At 52.0% G+C, this 17,918-nt stretch overlaps 7 protein-coding genes across 7 annotated transcripts; 5 read left to right on the plus strand and 2 right to left on the minus strand.

The window, feature by feature from the left end:
- Window positions 1-241: 241 nt before the first annotated feature.
- Window positions 242-2,667, minus strand: BU25DRAFT_407392 (uncharacterized protein). Its single transcript, XM_033705521.1, has 2 exons — window positions 1,992-2,667; window positions 242-1,939 (listed from the first exon to the last, which is right to left on the minus strand). The coding sequence occupies exons 1-2, from the start codon at window positions 2,254-2,256 to the stop codon at window positions 459-461; spliced, it is 1,746 nt and encodes a 581-aa protein (XP_033565942.1). The 5' UTR covers window positions 2,257-2,667; the 3' UTR covers window positions 242-458.
- BU25DRAFT_407394 (uncharacterized protein) lies at window positions 2,514-4,516 on the plus strand. The gene is made up of 5 exons (XM_033705522.1): window positions 2,514-2,803; window positions 2,859-2,965; window positions 3,165-3,337; window positions 3,390-3,792; window positions 3,844-4,516. Exons 1-5 carry the CDS (start codon window positions 2,746-2,748, stop codon window positions 4,204-4,206), a joined length of 1,104 nt encoding a protein of 367 aa, XP_033565943.1. The 5' UTR covers window positions 2,514-2,745; the 3' UTR covers window positions 4,207-4,516.
- A 144-nt stretch (window positions 4,517-4,660) lies between these two features.
- Window positions 4,661-6,303, plus strand: BU25DRAFT_437442 (formamidase FmdS; the record flags this gene model as incomplete). The annotated part of the gene is made up of 5 exons (XM_033709004.1): window positions 4,661-4,735; window positions 4,837-4,855; window positions 4,902-5,190; window positions 5,335-6,002; window positions 6,076-6,303. 5 exons carry the CDS (start codon window positions 4,661-4,663, stop codon window positions 6,264-6,266), a joined length of 1,242 nt encoding a protein of 413 aa, XP_033565944.1. The 3' UTR covers window positions 6,267-6,303.
- Window positions 6,304-6,832: 529 nt separating this feature from the next.
- Window positions 6,833-8,180, minus strand: BU25DRAFT_407396 (AhpC/TSA family protein). Its single transcript, XM_033705523.1, has 5 exons — window positions 7,919-8,180; window positions 7,730-7,847; window positions 7,441-7,486; window positions 7,220-7,385; window positions 6,833-7,172 (listed from the first exon to the last, which is right to left on the minus strand). The coding sequence occupies exons 1-5, from the start codon at window positions 8,100-8,102 to the stop codon at window positions 7,147-7,149; spliced, it is 540 nt and encodes a 179-aa protein (XP_033565945.1). The 5' UTR covers window positions 8,103-8,180; the 3' UTR covers window positions 6,833-7,146.
- A 677-nt stretch (window positions 8,181-8,857) lies between these two features.
- BU25DRAFT_407397 (response regulator) lies at window positions 8,858-11,827 on the plus strand. The gene is made up of 6 exons (XM_033705524.1): window positions 8,858-9,267; window positions 9,321-9,337; window positions 9,388-9,460; window positions 9,513-9,656; window positions 9,709-10,599; window positions 10,650-11,827. The coding sequence occupies exons 1-6, from the start codon at window positions 9,217-9,219 to the stop codon at window positions 11,358-11,360; spliced, it is 1,887 nt and encodes a 628-aa protein (XP_033565946.1). The 5' UTR covers window positions 8,858-9,216; the 3' UTR covers window positions 11,361-11,827.
- Window positions 11,828-12,249: 422 nt separating this feature from the next.
- Window positions 12,250-14,878, plus strand: BU25DRAFT_437445 (translation initiation factor-like protein eif-2b epsilon subunit). Its single transcript, XM_033709005.1, has 4 exons — window positions 12,250-12,421; window positions 12,469-12,525; window positions 12,575-13,883; window positions 13,932-14,878. The coding sequence occupies exons 1-4, from the start codon at window positions 12,344-12,346 to the stop codon at window positions 14,615-14,617; spliced, it is 2,130 nt and encodes a 709-aa protein (XP_033565947.1). The 5' UTR covers window positions 12,250-12,343; the 3' UTR covers window positions 14,618-14,878.
- On the plus strand, window positions 14,725-17,153 carry BU25DRAFT_428621 (ankyrin repeat and IBR domain-containing protein 1; the record flags this gene model as incomplete). The annotated part of the gene is made up of 5 exons (XM_033708515.1): window positions 14,725-14,755; window positions 15,218-15,475; window positions 15,528-16,068; window positions 16,119-17,005; window positions 17,122-17,153. 5 exons carry the CDS (start codon window positions 14,725-14,727, stop codon window positions 17,151-17,153), a joined length of 1,749 nt encoding a protein of 582 aa, XP_033565948.1.
- Window positions 17,154-17,918: the final 765 nt, after the last annotated feature.

Consider the following 17,918-nt stretch of genomic DNA (forward strand, 5'->3'; position numbering starts at 1 on the left):
GGTTCGCTTGACGATGTTCGTCATATTCGCTGTAGCTTTGCTTTAGAGTTATGGTTCGTCATCGCTGTTGACTCGTGCTCAAGCGCCCGCGGTGGAGGAGCATGTACGTGTGAACGGCGTGCGATCGAAACGCTGGGTGTTAGTTCCATCTCTGAGATCGACTATGTTCTGGCCTTAGAGATCGTCACAAGTGAGGTTTGCGTTTACATGATCTTCACACGATTCTCTAAAGCATCCAGCTGGTCGCAATCAGTCTTACTTCATACTAAGCCAGAAATCCAACTATCTTTCACGTATATCGTGATATTACAATCATGTAGCTTTCCGTAACCGTCCAAATCATACATATGCAGTCGAACCATAACTGGGTCATATCGCCGAACCATGTAAATGCTGATAGAAAAGATGCAAAACGCCTGGTATCGTCCGTAGAGTATGCAAGTAGTCATGCGTAAAGATCAGTCCAGCTCACCAGGGTACCCTGTCCTGCGTGTCGCCGGCTCCCCCAAGTTGCTGAGAGGAATGCCAAAATCGTCTTCCTCCCATTCGTCCTCCTCGCCACTGGACTCCCACGAGCCAGGTATGTTCTCAGTACGTCGAACACGGTAAGTAGAAAAGCCGAAGCCATTAGATATGCTTGCTGCTATGCGCAACATGAGCGATACAAGATGTTGTGGTGGCCCAAGAACAATCTCGCAAGTCTTGCGGACTAGAGCGGTCGTAAATTTTTGAGCAGGCTTGTGCCTGGTGGGGAAGCACAAGTTCTGCGGCTGTGGCATTGGAGAAAATGCTCGTCGCGGCGAGGCGCCTGTGAGCTTCCTCATACGAATCATGTCCGGCGGTGTGGGTACATCCAGTGAGGGGAGCCCAAGACTATCTTCGTCGGAATCGCTCACAAGTGGAGGGGTGTGAGGTGCAGATGAGGGGCGTACGTCGATCGATGGTGTTGTAATCGGAAGGAGGGGTAAAACGGGTGTCACAGCAGCAGACTTATCAACATGATCTGCGGATGTAGCTCGCACTGTGAGTTCTGACATGTCACGACGATGTCTCGTCCGTCCCCTTGTAGCGTCTTGCCTTGGTGGAGTGTCCGCCCATGGATTGAGAATCTCGGCTTCAGCATCCAGGAAAGGTGGGGAGGGGCTGCGGCGAGCCGTGTTCAGTGAGTAGAAGGAGTCTGCGCTCGACAAGAGGCTAGCAACGTCCGTGGACGTTTTACGTTCCAAAATTGCTGGCTTAACATCCCTCTCCTTCTCCTTCTCTTCTTCTTTCGACATCTCAGGGATGCAGCCCATTGACGATGCTGACGACACCGATCTGTGTCTTGCTGTACTTATCGGCGCTGTGATTGATCGTGGGCTTTGGAAAAGTTGCGCACGTTCTGCTACTGACAGCCTTCGTACTACTTTAGGGGGCGGTGTATTGTCGAAGACGGTCCCTGGTGTTTCAGGAACTGGTACGTCGCTGGTGTCAGTGTGAATGCTGGACCGGTCGTCCTCTTCGTACGAAGATGTATTAGCCGAATCAGAGCCTTCTAGCACAGGTGTAGAAGGTCGCAGCCCGTCCTCTGGCATCCATGTCTTGTCAAAGGTCCACTTCTTTGCTTTCTGTGTTGATCTCCTTGTAGGACGTTTACGCGGTGGCGTTTTCGGGCGTTCAGGTAGCTCAACTTCGAAGCTTCGCGTGAATGGACATTGCGTCTTTTCGTACTGCAGGACCTGGCCTAGCACTGACTTGAACTGTTCGATCTTGGCCTTGTCTTCATTCGTCTCGAACGGCAGTTCCATGCGATAGTACGAGTCTTGCCTTATCCTGAGTACGAAAACTGACTGTCCGTCTACACACCAGCATTGTGATCGAGGAAAGATGGTGTGCAGGAGGTTGCCGGAGTTAAGGAAAGACACATTGGATGCTGTCACGCGGTATATGCGCAGGACCCCTGTGTGCTCGTGTTAAACAACCTGACGCTCGACATGACATACAAGACATACCAACGGCAAGGGTGCGCTCAGTGGGCGTTCTCCAAGCAATGTGGGCTTCACCACCGGCAGCTGAGGCGCCTGTAGCTGTAAAGGAAACGATCTTTGAGTGCGGGCAGACGACCAGCGTTTCTATGCCATCTGCACTGTTTGTTGAAGCTGAAGCCGATGCCGGACTACTCCTCAGTCGAGCAGGCACTGTGAAGGAGCGGCGTCCATTGTTCAGTGGGGGCGGCGCGTGTTCTGGAGTTCTCGAGGGAGCTAGTGGGGAGGACATGGTAGTTGCTCATGCATGCATTTCGAAGTCTGGCGTATCGTGCTACGTGCCGTTTGCGGAGCACAAAAGGCGTTGCGGTCGTCGTACGTGTCGTCCTGTCGTGTTATCGTGTGTTGGCTGTTGAGTCGTTAGGTGGAGGCTGAGATCTGGCGTGCCTTGCTCTTCGAACACTTGGCGCGAGGTACAAGTTTCACGGGATCCACAGCGCTTCAGATGTCAATCACAGAAATTACGGGGTCCACACAGGCGATCACCGTTGAGTTAGCTCCTTGCAGATGTAGACGGTTACAAACAACGCGCTGGACGTTTCTATGTCAACAGTCAAAATGCAGACCTATAGGTCTAGTATGCGCGCGGACCGTGGCTGAATGGAAGGCGCGGGTACGTCATTGGGTCGTTGCTCCACCGGTTCGCATGCTGTGTGCCTTCAGAACGAGTTTGCTGTCATCACCAGCAACATCAACTCACTGAGGCCTCCCATTAGCAAAGATGTCAAACTTCGACCCCAATGCCATCCTGCGTGGCGCTCAACTGACACTAGTTGGAGGTACGACAAGCTCACAGTCAGTTGTTTTGCTAGCAATATTGACATGTGCTCACAGTAAACCGTGCCCTTCAAAACCCAGGTCTATTCACGTCAGACCACTACCGTCAAGCAGCACTTGCTGTAGCTGCTGGAGTCGCCATTCGAATTCTCGTGTCCATACCTGTACGTCTACCCCTTCTCGGTATCCCTGCGTTTTGAGAACCCAGATGGACGCACATATGGCTAAGAGTTCGCCCATCGAAAGGCTAGACAAACTCGAGGTCATTACTTCCGCCAAGTCAAGAAGGACCTTGACTACATATGCTCTCATCACTTTTGCTTGGTCTGCTCACCAGATATGTTACTGACAAAGCTACACTAGATCGTTGGTGTACGGGTGCTACTATGGATCATCTCACTGTTCGTGGACATGAACAATGTCACCTGGGACGAGAGCGTGGTGGACGGATTGCACTTCCTTGAGCACACCGTTCTCCAAGTGCCCTTTTTTCTTATGACCATGATGCGCTACATCACACCTACCTTAGACCGAATGTAAGTAATGCTCGAAATGCGTTACGTCTTATGAGACTGACGACTGGACCAGGTTCATGGACTCCCTTCAGTGGGTTGATCACACCTATGTGCAGAAGCACAAATCCGAAGATCCGCAAAACCTTCGCGCCATGTATGCCCAGAACCTCGACCAATACCCAACCCACGCGCCGAGAGACCAGAACGAGAAGAAGAAATCTATAAAGGACACGGTAGTCTTGATGGCGGTCAAACAAGGCCGAAAGGCTGGCATCTCGCTCGCTGTGTTGGCGTTATCATATGTACCTTACGTGGGAAAGTTCGTCCTGCCTGCTGCCAGTTTCTATACCTTCAACAAGGCTGTAGGACCCCAGCCTGCAGTTGCCATCTTCGCAGGCTCTCTCCTGTTGCCGCGGAGGTATCTGGTGTCCTTCTTACAGGCCTACTTCTCTTCCCGCACGCTTATGCGTGAACTAGTATGTCATATCCTCTCCGTACTCATCAGCAGCACTAATCTGTCTTCCTAGCTCGAGCCGTACTTTGCGCGCGTTCGCTACAACAAAGAGCAGAAGAAGCTATGGTTCAAGGATCGCGCTGGTGTTCTTTTCGGCTTCGGACTCGGCTTCTACATCTTCGTCAAGATCCCTCTTGTTGGTGTCCTCATCTATGGCTTGGCCGAAGCATCGACGGCATACTTGATCACCAAGATCACTGAGCCACCTCTACCACCGAACGAGGCCGAGAAGTTCAAGGAAGATTCGCTTCGCTGGAAGAACAAGCACGAGTTCCTGGAATTGCCATGGCAGCACATGGACACTTATAACATTAGCATGCACAAGCCCGGTTCCAAGTCGGACGTTCGCCAAACACCACGAAAGACGTTCAGCTAAACATGTCGTCCTTCACCAAAGAGGAAGCTGCCGGACACAAAGAGCGCGCTAAACGAGCCAGCATCCTCTGCCCAATCATGAAGCTGCATGATGGTGGCATGGGAATTGGAAAGGCGTGGCTTGACCCCGCCGGCTCCACTATGGGGCAAGCTCTTCTCCCAAAACGGTAAACACCCCCTATCGGCTATCACCAAGCTTATCAAACTCCTTGTACTTGTAGGAGCTGGGCGCAGGTCTGGCTGCTTGTCTCCTCGGAAGAAAGCTGGGGTGGACCTGGATGAGATAGCAATCAGCAATTGATCGCTTGGAGTCAATGTACCCTGCGTCCGTTGCTGTTATAACCGTGATTACCCCTCTGCTTCATCTGATCGTGTTTTTAAACTTATCCTCTTACTATAGCAATTGGTCTCTCTCAAATCCAGAATTTGCCTGCCAAGCTTCTCGAAAACTCAAGATGGGTAAAGAAGGCCTCAGGTACGCCGCGAAGGTCGATTTGAACAGATCGGCAGCCGAACAGGATGTCCTCCATGTATGTGGTATTCTAGCGTTCAAGGTTCCAACACTCTAAGTTGAGCTGTCTCAAAACACCATCTCGCGTCTCGTCTTTTCAACATACTGACAACTTCCTAGAACCGCTGGCACCCTGACAGTAAAAATCCCTTCACCATTGCAATCCTCTTACTTACACAGTCCAGTTCCCTCCGTCGGTACCATCAAAAACAACGAAGTCGTCAAGATCGAATGCGTAGACTGGACAGGCGGGCAGATTGGCAACAACGACAGCGCAGATGACATGCGCGATGTCGACCTCACCAAGATCCACTACCTGACCGGACCTTTCGATATTGAGACAGCGGAGCCGGGCGATGTTCTGGTGTTGGAGATCCAGGATGTTCAGCCCTTGGATGAGCAGCCGTGGGGCTTTACAGGAGTGTTCTCAAAGGATAATGGAGGAGGGTTTTTGGACGAGATTTATCCTGAACCGTAAGTCATCTTGTCCCGTCCCTTCTGCTCCACAACCGGCTGGGTATCAAGACAGGATGCCCAGTGTCTCCATCTTGTGTCGCTAGTCGAGCTTCTTCTGCGGCTTCGTCCCACCTACGACACACCTTACTAACCCCACCCCAGCGCAAAAGCCATCTGGGACTTTGAAGGCATATTCTGCTCCTCACGGCATATTCCCGGCGTCCGGTTCGCCGGACTCATCCACCCCGGCATCCTTGGCTGCGCGCCCTCCGCCGACATCCTCGCACTCTGGAACAAGCGCGAAGGCGAGCTGATCAAAGCCTGTGCGCACACGCACTCCCGCGTGGTCGCTGAGCCCCCGCAGCCTAAGAATGTGCATGCGGGATCCGCTGGTAAAGATCTAAAGGAGAAGGTGGGGAGGGAAGGTGCAAGGACAATTCCTGGGCGGCCGGAACATGGGGGGAATTGCGATATTAAGAATTTATCGAGGGGGAGCAAGGTGTTTTTGCCGGTGCATGTTAAGGGCGCGAAGTTCAGTGTTGGAGACCTTCACTTCTCACAGGGTGATGGAGAAATCAGTTTCTGTGGCGCGATCGAGATGGCGGGTGTTATCACGATCAAATTCTCCGTCTTGAAGGGCGGCGTCAAGCAGTTGGATATGAAGAGCCCCATCTACATCCCTGGACCTGTGGAGCCGCAGTTCGGACCGGGGAGGTACATCTACTTCGAAGGATTCTCGGTTGACGAGCATGGCAAGCAGCATTACCTCGATACGACGGTGGCGTATCGGCAGACGAGTCTGAGGGTGATTGAATATCTGAGGCGGTATGGTGAGTTTGATCCCTTCGCTCCTTCCCTGTGCTTTTATGCTGGTGCTGTCTTGGAGGCTAACGTTGGTCGCAGGTTACAACGACTACCAGATCTACCTCCTGCTGTCTTGCGCTCCGGTCCAGGGTCATGTTGCGGGCATCGTGGATATTCCGAACTCGTGTACGACTATGGGTCTGCCGATGGATATCTTTGACTTCGACATTTCGCCGCACCTCCCTGCTGAGAAGAGGGACCTGGGAAGTTGTGCGTTTGTGAGCAAATAAAGAGGGAGCTGTTGTGTTCACTGTTAGTCAATCGAATTTCATGTTCTTACATTGAACACGCACCTTACTTGAGAAAAAGCCTCACTACGCTGCTTGCGTATCAGTCACTGCGTCCCCCTTGGTGACACTTGAAACAAATCCATATTGCAGGGCACAATGCTTGATGGTAGAGTTAGATGTACTTTGAAAAGATCTGGTGAACTTACGGGGTCTCGAACGGATTCCCTCGTAGTTGTAATATGCTGTTCACGTAGTGCTTTCGGGCTGAGTATGATCGGCGATACTGCGACATATCCTGAGCCTTTGCGACACCTTCAGTCAAACCAAATGTGAGAATGTGTCGCACAATCGTAGCTGAAAAATTTTCCATGTTCATAAAGAGACCCCCAGTCCTTTGACTCATGTCACGTATTTTGTGGGTTGTGCCAGTGTAATATGCAATCAGGAAACATGAAACCTTCCACTGAAAGGGTTTCCGTGGTATAAAGGGACTGATGTGCGGACGTCAGTTTGGTTACGACTTTTCGGATCACGCTGACCCTGCAGCTGCATATTTCACACAGATAACAGTATTGACCAACCTGAGTAGGAAAATTTCGATAACTTGAGGGTTGAATGTGCTTCGAAGTCACCATGGAGGCTGTTGCTAAGAGCAAAACAGTGTCATTTTTGGCAGAGAGCAACTAAGCGCAGCCGTTCGAGCAGTATTGTAAGCCTCTCAGTTCCATGTTGTTCGATAAGATTTATCTTCGACGAATGTTTTATCGTACCTCGGCTAGTCGCGGTTGTGTTATATCTTGAAATTACTGGTACCTGCGCCGACGCATCCGAAGCTCATTGAGAGAAAGCGAGATGATAACCAGGCGGGGTCAGGGAATGATCACAAGACCTTGTCTGCGGCAGAGACTGATCTCTGGTCAGTGGAGACTCTGGGAAGGGAGGGTCAGACATACCATTCAACCCAGTGTTGTCTGACTCGACATGCGCCTCCTTCACAGCGCCATCCTCGATGACAAGAGCGTAACGCTTGGAGCGATCGCCGCCAAAGACGGAGGCACCGTCGAAGGAAAGATCAAGGCCTTTAGTGAAGGCTAAGCTGGGGTCGGCGAGGAAGCGAATCTGCAGATGTAAGTCCACTGTGGTAGGAAGCTGAAAAAATGTCAAGGTAACTTACACCGCTTGAGCCTGTTGGGTCCAACGTCTTGCCCCATGCTTTCATGCTATGTGAAGTCAGTAAGAAAATCTCATTGTCTAGCGTGTGAGGCGACGGTAACACGGCTGATGAGACATGTGATAGTATAGTTACGCAACAGGAGCCACGGTGAGGTCTCATGCTGCATGTGCAGATCACGTTTGCATCAAACTGCGGACAACGGGCGGCACTTCCACCTGAGACAGTCTCAACAGTTGAGGGAGTAGTGAGTCCGATTGCACGAACCAAGCAGTTGCTCGAGCACACTTACACAAAGCTGTCGTTGACAGAAACAACGAAGACCTTTCCAGCATCTTTGAGTTTGGCAGAGTTGATGTATCCAGGGATATGGTTCTCAGAGCAAGCCGGTGAGTAAGCCGCTGGAACTCCTGTAGACAATATTCGATTAGTCCAAGATATTGATGATGCTATAACCCTGGGAACGATCTGAGTGGCGTACCAATGATGAGACCTTTACCACTCTTCAGCTCTTCGGCGATGTTGACCTTGTTGCCAGGCGAGTTTTCCATAAGCTCGACATTGGGAAGCTTGTCTCCTACTTTAACGAGGGTAGGAGCAGATGCATGGAAAAGGCGGCAGCCTGCAACAGGGCGCGCTAGGGATAGTTGACGAGCGGCGAACATGATGTCTCAGATGAGCAGCTTGGTTACTGAGGGTTGGTACCAGTACAAAGTGTCGATGTCGTTGGTGGCAGGTCGCAGCCTGTCCAAGGTGGGATTGGCCGAAAACCCTCGGAGCTGAGCCAGCCACATCTTTTTAGTGCTGGGTCCCAATTAGCCCAAGCTCTCCATAGGCAAGGGCTCCCAACGCAGGCTGCTCCTGCCTCTCCCAACTGCACAGCAGTTTAGAGGCGTGCGACTAGATTGCGACGACGCCGCGGATCAAGCGAGCCTTACAAGAGTATGTTGCAGGCCTTCTCTGTGTACAGCTCGACGCAGGCTGCCTTCTAGCGGCAGAATCCAAGCATTGCTTTTTGATGCAGATCGTCGCGCAGCGGCGTTCGCTGAATCGTCATAGCCCAAGCCAAGCGCGGCTTCGCGCATCCATGGTACAGTGCTTCGCAAACCTCGGGTCGCCATCACAGATATCCAGACAGTAAGAATGGTACATCGATAGAGTCTACCAGCATGATTGTGCAGTGAGGCATATAAGAGATCTATATGTCGTGATTGTCTGTTCCTTTCATCTTCCTTGCTGGTCAGTCTCCAATGTTGGTGTTCCATCCCCAAAGCCTTCAGATCCCACGAAAGCATCCTGGTCAATACTGCTCTCGGCGCACTTAGCGGCACTGGGGCGCGCATTCCTGTTTGGCACGGTTAACCTGCTTTAGGGCTTTTCCTAGTGTCAAAGAGCCCGCTCTGAGATGCCACGAGCCCTGCCTGTCAAGTCTTTTACACTCAAAGGCCCAGATCCCCCATCGACCTTCTGTTCCCCATCGCCTAACTGCAGGCTCGCCCATGCTGCGGCATTACGACATCAGAACGCCCGTCTCACACCCCCCGGCTTTCGAGATATTCCTATACCCAACGTGAGCCTCGCGCCGCCCACATCATCGCGGTCGCCTCGAGTCTCTCTACCGACTGTTGATACGAGGCATTGGGGAGTTGATCGCCCCAAGCCTCGACGCGCAAGTGTACTTGCGCTTTTCAAGAGGAGGAAAAAGTCTTCGAGAATTGACCTCCCTACCAGCAATATATATTTCTAGAGAGGAACGCTTTGCGCGCATTGTCACCCATCATGGATTCCAATTCTGCCGGAGGCTCCGGCTCGAGCAACTCCAGCGACTTCGTACGTTTGCGATCGCAAAGGTTCATTGTGCCATATGCTAATTGATATTGCAGGTTCGTAAGCTGTACAAGTACGTTGACACAGATGAGCGCGACCGATGGAAACTAACACACGCGCAAGGATGCTGGAGAATCCCAGCGATGAGAGTGTTGTTAGATGGGGAAATGACGGCGATAGTTTCGTTGTGCTTGAAGTATGTCCTTTCGACTCGACGGACTCGAGAAAAATTGCTAACAGTCGCGCAGAATGAGAAGTTTACGAAACACATTCTTCCCAAGCATTTCAAGCACAGCAACTTCGCCAGTTTCGTCCGTCAGCTGAACAAATACGACTTTCACAAAGTGCGACACAACAACGAGGAGAACGGCCAATCGCAGTATGGCCCTGGCGTTAGTGTACCCTGGATAGGTTTTGACAGTTCCCTAAGCTAACGATATGCAGGCATGGGAGTTCAAGCACCCTGACTTCAAGATGAACAACAAAGACGCGCTCGACAACATCCGAAGAAAAGCCCCCGCGCCGCGCAAGCCCAACCAGGCGAACGTTGATGACCTCGGCATGCCGTCGCAGCAGATGGACATGGTCAGCGGACAATTGATGGCAACACAGGCACAATTGCACACCCTGGAGCAACGTTACAACGAGCTCAGTATCCATCACTCGATGCTGTTGCAGGAAGTCATCGGCCTTCAAAAGACTGTTGTCAACCATGAGCACGTCATGCAGAACGTGATGACGTTCTTGCATGGTGTGGATTCTCAGCAGCGCAGAAACAGCAAGCTGCTGTTCAATGGTGCATCCAGACAAAATGGCAACGCTGAGCCTCCAGCACAAGCTAATGAAGACGATCACCCAGCCTCACCATTACAGCACGCCTCCAAGCTTCTGAGCGAGACGAACGCCGATGTTATGTTGAACCCAAGGAACCTGGAGCACATGAATGAGATTACCATGAGGATGAACGGCACGTTGACAACACCACCTCCGGACGTGCTACGTGGCGGTACTAGACCCACTAGTCGTGGTCCACCCTCGGCCACGTCGACGGGCTCCATGCGTCTCGAAAACCTCGACAACCTGGTCTATCCCGTTGGTCAGAACAACGGAATCGATCCAATGTACAGCGAGCACATTAACAACATCCCGTACGCAATGCCGCCTAAGGCGCCAGACGCAGGCGAGGCCAAGCCCGTAGAAGTCAGAAAGAAGGGCCTGTTCGCGGACCCTGGATGGATCCGCCCACCACAGATTCTGCTGGTTGAAGATGACCCCACGTGCCGTCGCATTGGAAGCAAGTTCCTGTATGCTTTCCATTGCGCCATCGACAGCGCTGTAAGTCTGGTTTCAACAGACAATCTGATCATGTGGCTAACCTTGTGTAGCTTGATGGACTGGAAGCCGTCAACAAGATGAACGCTGGATCCAAATACGACCTGGTGCTCATGGATATCATCATGCCCAACCTCGATGGTGTCTCGGCTTGCCATTTGATCCGACAGTTCGATACCACGCCGATCATTGCCATGACATCGAACATAAGAAGTGACGATATCTCCATGTACTTCCAGCACGGCATGAACGATGTTTTGCCCAAGCCGTTCACGAAAGAGGGCTTGCTTCACATGCTTGAGAAACATCTGGTTCACCTGAAGAAGCCGTCGCCGCACGGCGATACGATGCCAGCTCCTCAACCGGTTCAGGTGGCTAGACAGCTTATCTTGAAGGAAGAGGACTCGCCGGCCAAGTCGCCTGCGACTGTCAGCAACTGGAACTCGCCGAGCCAGCTGCCCGGCGTTTCCCCAGTTGGAAGTAATATGACCGACGAGTATGCCCAAGGCTTGCAGGTTCAACAACCACATCACCCAGGTGCTTATGGCGTCAACCCTATGCAACCAGGCATGGGCTTCACTACCTCACCTCAGGTGCCAATGCAGGCGAGACAACAACAGCAACAGCTTCCTCCAGCTGGCCATCGAAGACAAATATCCGACATCTCCGGAGGAGATGATATGAACAATCCAGCAAAGCGACAGCAAATGTTTCCACCACAGATGCCAGGCCAGATTAACCCTATGCAGTCGAGGCCGCGATGAGTCTAACGGATGAGCAAATATGTATAGCACTCGTAGCTGGTATCTCCGTTCTTTACAATGTCTCACCGCCCCGCGTGCGAAGCGCTCCCTGGCGGGCGGGTAGTCATTCAAAGTGTAATACGAAAGGATGGCAAAGAAAGACATCCGCTCCCGAACGCTCTATGAGTTGAAATGTATTTCAACCGCTCAGACGTTTGGAAGGGTCTTCGCGAACTGAGGGACACTTTTGCTTTTTGGTTCGACGGGAGTTAAGGGACTGGGCAACGTCCGATTCGCAGCCCAGGTGTAATTATAGGGGGTTCATTAGGAAGCATGGGCTTCAGGACAAGATGTGGTTTCTTAGGGATAGTCTCAAGTTCTTCACTAGAACATGGACGCCATTCAATCACAAGAACCCAATTCATGCCAGGTACAGCACGCCTACAAATGTTGTACCGTGTTGCGTCCATACCAATCTTCAATTGCCGTATGTTCATTTTCAAGATTCAAGTCAGTCAGGCCGTTGTCTGTGACCTATAGAGCAAGCGATTAATCATGGGTGACCCTTTGTCAAGATCTACGTTTCCCGACATTGTACAGCATGTTCACAACAGATTTGAGGTTGACAGGGATCACGACGCGCAGTCGAGAATTGTCGTTGCAATAAGCATCGGAAGGCAGCGTTCTAGATCTTTCACGCCCGCCCTCGTGGAAACATGGGCACAGACGCGCCTCGAACTGCGGGAAGGCGCAGCGCAACATGAACCCCACAAAGCGCTAAACACATCGGTCAAGGTCTTGTTCCTGGCGTTTTATGCGAGCCTTGTGCGATATGAGTCAGCGTCAGGTCCGCGGGCTTGGTGGTTTGAATTCGAGCAGGACGTGAAGCTTTTTGGCTATCGATAAGAGAGTGACACCGCGGGGCGTGACTCCGCCAACTTTTTGCCCACGCTACAACGACGCATTCCTTCACGGTTTTCACAAGATAACCCACATAATCGAAAATGCCGCCGAAAGGAAAGAAAGGCCAAGATAAGGGCAAGGCGGGCGAAGAGGAGCGCGAGGAACCTCTCCAGGCCGTGGTATGTGCCACGACGCGTACGCACATCGACAATGCTAACAAGCATAGATTCTCGCAGATCCCTTCGAGACACGCTTCAGCCCCTTCACACTCGAACGCCCCAGGGTCAGTTCGCTTACTGTACCTAGCATAAGTCGTACTGACAAACAGGCAGTGTCTACTACCCCTCGCAAACACCCCGCTCATCGAATACACCTTCGAATTCCTCGCCAATGCCGGTGTCGAGGAGATTTTCGTTTACTGCGGTGCTCACAGGCAGCAAGTTGAGGACTATATCAACCGCTCGAAATGGTCCGCGCAATCCTCCCCGTTCTCGAAGCTGGAACTCATCCAGTCAACGTCACACTCAATAGGTGACGCGATGCGTGACCTGGACAGCCGAAGCATACTGGTTGGCGACTTCCTCCTGGTCTACGGAGACGTTGTCAGTAATTTGCCCCTGGAAGGTGCCCTCGCTGCGCATAGGGCGAGGAGGGTGAAGGACAAGAATGCCATCATGACTATGGTTCTACGTGAGGCAGGGACAACACACAGGACGAAGGCTCGAGGGACAAGCCCGGTCTTCGTCATCGATCCAGCAAAGGACAGGTGCCTACACTTCGAGCAGATGCCAAATCGCGACCAGACGCACTTCTTGTCTATCGACCCTGAACTGTTGTCTGACCACCAAGAAATTGAAATTCGACAAGACCTTATTGACTGTGGCATTGATATCTGCACACCTGATGTGCTTGCACTTTGGAGCGACAACTTTGATTATCAAGCACCAAGGAAAGGCTTCCTATACGGCGTACTCAAGGACTACGAATTGAACGGCAAGACTTTCCACACGCACATCATCTCTGATCACTACGCGGCCCGAGTTCGAAATCTGCACGCATACGATTCCGTCAGCAAAGACATCGTGTCCCGCTGGGCTTACCCACTGTGCCCTGACAGCAACCTTGTACAAGGACAGTCGTACAGGCTCGGGAAAGGCAACATCTACAAAGAGGAGGGTGTAATTCTGGCACGCGACTGCGTAATCAACTCGAAAACAGTTATCGGGCGGGGTACTAGCATTGGAGACGGCAGTGTCATCACCAATAGCATAATAGGACGGCATTGCCAGATTGGCCGAAATGTGAAGATCGATGGCGCATATCTGTGGGACTACGCGAGTGTTGGCGATGGAAGTGTCATCAAAAAGTCAGTCATTGCGAATGAGGCTTCTATTGGGCGGAAATGCACGATCGAGGAAGGGGCACTCATTTCATATGGGGTGGCTATCGGTGAAGGCAAGACAATTCGCGGAGAGCACAGGATCACACGTGCCAAGCGGAGAAGGGAAAGCAACGAGGAGCTTGTTAGGGGTGACCCGGACCTCGAGGTGGTCGGCAAGGGAGGAGACGGCTTTGAGTTTCACGATTCGGATGAGGAAGATGAGGACGAGATCGTCGACAGCCTCATCTCCTCAGGTCCAAGTACGTCTCGTTGCAGCAGACCCACGTCTCAGCGGCTAACAGACACAGTGTATAACCTTGCGAACTTCTCCCAGGAATCGATATCGACACTCAACTCAGACTCAGAAGCAGATGACTACGAGATACGGCACGATCGATCAACATCAGGCAGTTTCCTTTCCGTTGGCTCTCAAGACAGCCAGCATGCCGCAAACTTTGATCATGATGCATCACACAGCATACACGAATCACTCGTCGAGGGTCACGAATCTGCCAACATTCAGCTCGAGCTCACAGCTCTCCGCATGAGTACGAACGCCTCAGATCATCAGGTTCGACGCGCCGTTGTGTCCGCATTCGTCAAGCGCATCCACCAGCTCATCAACTCCGGCGAGGCCATTAAGGGTGCTGTCGCCCAGATCTTCGGGCAGTACCAGGAGCTCATCGATCGTGCTATATTTGACAAGAGCCAGTCAGACAAGGCTGATCAGGTTGACTTTATGCTATTACTGCAGGCCGATTTGAGCCATAAGGAGAGCGGCGATGCTATTCTTCTTAGCGCAGCGACGAAGTTGGTCGAGCTGGACTCTATTGAGGAGGAAGGTATAATTCAATGGTGGGAGGATAACAAGAGCAGCGAAAACGATGACATGAAGAGGGTCAGGGAGAAGACAAAGTCTTTGATCGACTTCCTGCAGCAGGAGAGTGAGAGTGAGAGTGAGGAGGACAGTGAAGAGGACGAGGATTCCGAGTAGAGGTTGTCTTGCATTCAAATACAACATTTAACATTTAACATCTTCAACATACTCAGGAGCATTTCACTGCTCTAATATTGTTTTTGTTTCTTTGCCAGCAACAAGAGATGTGGTTTTGTCAAAGTTTAGCTCAAACGGGTACGTGCATGTGAAGTTGAGCATGCGACACCTGTTGCACCAGGGGCGCCCTGGAGGCATTCAAGACACCATGCAGGCACCAGGAAATCTTGTCGATTGCACTTAAAAGGCAGCAACGGCGTGCACTTAAATAGTTGCGCTGTGAAGTGAAGCCTGCAGGCCGCCACAGTGACTTTGATGCTTTGCAAGGCAACTGCAGCGAACTAATTCACCGCCGCCCTCGCCGCTTCCGAATTCGGTGTCTGTGCCCGACCGCGTCAGGGTGCCCGCATCTACCCACCCAACTGCGCAACTCTCGAACCATCCACTGAATCTTGTGACTGTGCAAACCGCTGACCAATATTTGGAGATTGTGATCCCTTTTAAGTACCCTGACTACCTCCATAACGCCACTTCGTGCACACCTACGAGCGCTTATCGTCGCCCACCACTCATAGTCCGGTAGCCTGGTTCCGTCATCAGGCGGAACAGGCTCAAACTACACCACGACGCCGCCCACCGTCCACAAGCGGAAGGCTTCTGAGGCAGAGATCACTCTCAGCCCTTCCGACGAGCCTCGCAAAAAGACGCAAAAGTCCCCAGAATTACCCACCATCGACAACCTCCCAGCTACGCCTGTCACAGAGGCCTCCGGAAATATGGACTCCGATGACGATTTCAACAGCTCCATGAGCGGAGAGGACTTTGAAGATCAGGATAGCGACATGGGCATCGAAGACGGTATGTGCTTGCTCAACTCAAGGCGGGGTTCTGTGCTAACAAACGGCTGTAGACTCCGACTTCGATATGGACCAGGACGACGTGGGATTCGAGACGCAGGACAAGGACATCAAGCCTACGAAACAGGCTCATGAGGTCGACTTCAAGGTCTTTGACCCCGCACAGATCCAAGCACAGCAGCAGGAGAAAATCGACGAGCTCTCGAGTATACTGAACCAACCACCGGAGGCCTCCGCTATACTCCTTCGATACATGCGCTGGAACAAGGAACGCCTGATCGAGCAGTACATGGATAAGGAACAGGAGGTATTGGAGAGCGCAGGACTTGGACAAGATGCTCAGACCAACCCGCCGAAGCTGCAGAAGATCAAGGGCTTCTGCTGTGATATCTGCTGCGACGACAGCCCAGACATGGACACGTTTGCGATGAAGTGCGGGCACCGGTTCTGCGTGGACTGCTACAGGCAGTACCTTGCAACCAAGATCCAGGACGAGGGGGAGGCTGCCAGGATAAGATGCCCAGGCGAAGGCTGTACCCGCATTGTCGACTCGAAATCACTAGACCTCTTGGTCACAGAAGACCTCCATGACAGGTACGTCATACAGGATTGACTGGGTCCAAGTCACACACTAATGTTCACAGATACCACACGCTTCTCACACGAACGTACGTCGACGACAAAGAGAATCTCAAGTGGTGTCCCGCGCCCGACTGCAAATATGCTGTGCAGTGTGGTGTCAAGAGCAAGGACCTCAATAAGATTGTGCCGACCGTTCACTGCGACTGCGGACACCTGTTCTGCTTCGGGTGCACTCTTGCCGATCACCAGCCAGCGCCATGCTCATTAGTCAAGAAGTGGCTAAAGAAGTGCGAGGACGACAGCGAGACCGCGAATTGGATATCAGCGAACACGAAGGAATGCCCAAAATGCGTCTCGACTATAGAAAAGAACGGAGGCTGTAACCACATGACATGCCGGAAGTGCCGACACGAGTTCTGCTGGATGTGTATGGGTGTGTGGTCGGAACACGGAACCAGCTGGTACAACTGCAACCGCTTCGAGGAGAAGAGCGGCTCGGATGCTAGGGACGCTCAAGCTAAGAGTAGGCAGTCGCTCGAGCGATACCTGCACTACTACAACCGATACGCAAACCACGAACAGTCTGCGAAGCTCGACAAGGACATCTACTTGAAGACGGAGAAGAAGATGCAGCAACTCCAGAACTCGACGGGCATGTCGTGGATTGAGGTTCAGTTTCTCGATCAAGCGTCACAGGCGCTGCAGCAGTGTCGACAGGTTCTTAAGTGGACGTACGCGTTCGCTTATTACCTGGCGCGAAACAACTTGACAGAGATCTTTGAAGACAACCAGAAGGATCTTGAGATGGCCGTTGAAAACCTCAGTGAGATGTTTGAAAAGCCCATCGACCAGCTCCAGGGTTTGAAGGTTGAAATGATGGACAAGACCAGCTATTGCACGAAGAGGCGGATCATCCTACTGAATGATACAGCCGACAACCTCAAGCAAGGTACGTGAAACGCTGCAATACAGCAACGTGATTACCTCCAAGCAGCTGTATGAGCTGTTCTGGAGTTACTGTCGATGTTTTGAAGGCCTCCAGAACACTGTACTAACTTTCAACAGGCAACTGGGAATTTATTGTATCTCTCACTTGAGCTTTCCACCCAGTACTTTCACATAGGTGGATGCTGTCCCTCGTCCAAGACGTAACAGCCGCGTGCCGAGTCGATACCAATCCTGGGCGTGTCTGCGCTCCGTCAGTACCCTGAGGGCCTCCACGATCTTCCATGGCGTGTCAGGTCCCAGAACATATACATTGCATATTTTTGGTTGGGAGTACAGGAAGGCATAGTGGCACTGCCAGGCGTTGTAACTGGCGTCAACATTAGCGAATAGGCATTTTCCAGGATATGACAGGGAATCGAAACAGATACCATCCAATGCTTGCTGTGCTCAAGCAACTGGTCGTGGAGACACCCAAGACTGTGATGTTCGGTTGCTAAGGTTATTTGACTGGGCCTGAGCATCTCATCGCAAACTTACCTCGTAGCTCCTGAGCCTTCATATTTACTAAGTACTGTCTCGTACCGACGACCTGTTGACTGGGCTGCCAGCTGCCAACGATGTGCATATCTACCTTCCGTATTGGCCGTATGCAATGTCAAGCCACTACACACAAGACCCCGCATACTTCCCCCTCACCACAACCGACGAAGGATCTGGGCCTCCCAAGTTTTGAAACAACGATGAACCAAGTAAAAGGATGCACGCTTGTGGCGATCAGCTCTTCCTCGACCGATGAATGAGGTCATCTTCAAGATGGCGGAACGATGTCCGATTGCTCCTCAAGCTTCTAGCGGAAGTCCAGCTACGACGTTCAACCACTCGCTTTGTTAGGGAGCAGCCGGATATCACCCTCT

This window comes from Macroventuria anomochaeta (assembly GCF_010093625.1).
Source record: "Macroventuria anomochaeta strain CBS 525.71 unplaced genomic scaffold BU25scaffold_4, whole genome shotgun sequence".
In the NCBI taxonomy this organism is placed as follows: Eukaryota; Fungi; Ascomycota; class Dothideomycetes; order Pleosporales; family Didymellaceae; genus Macroventuria; species Macroventuria anomochaeta.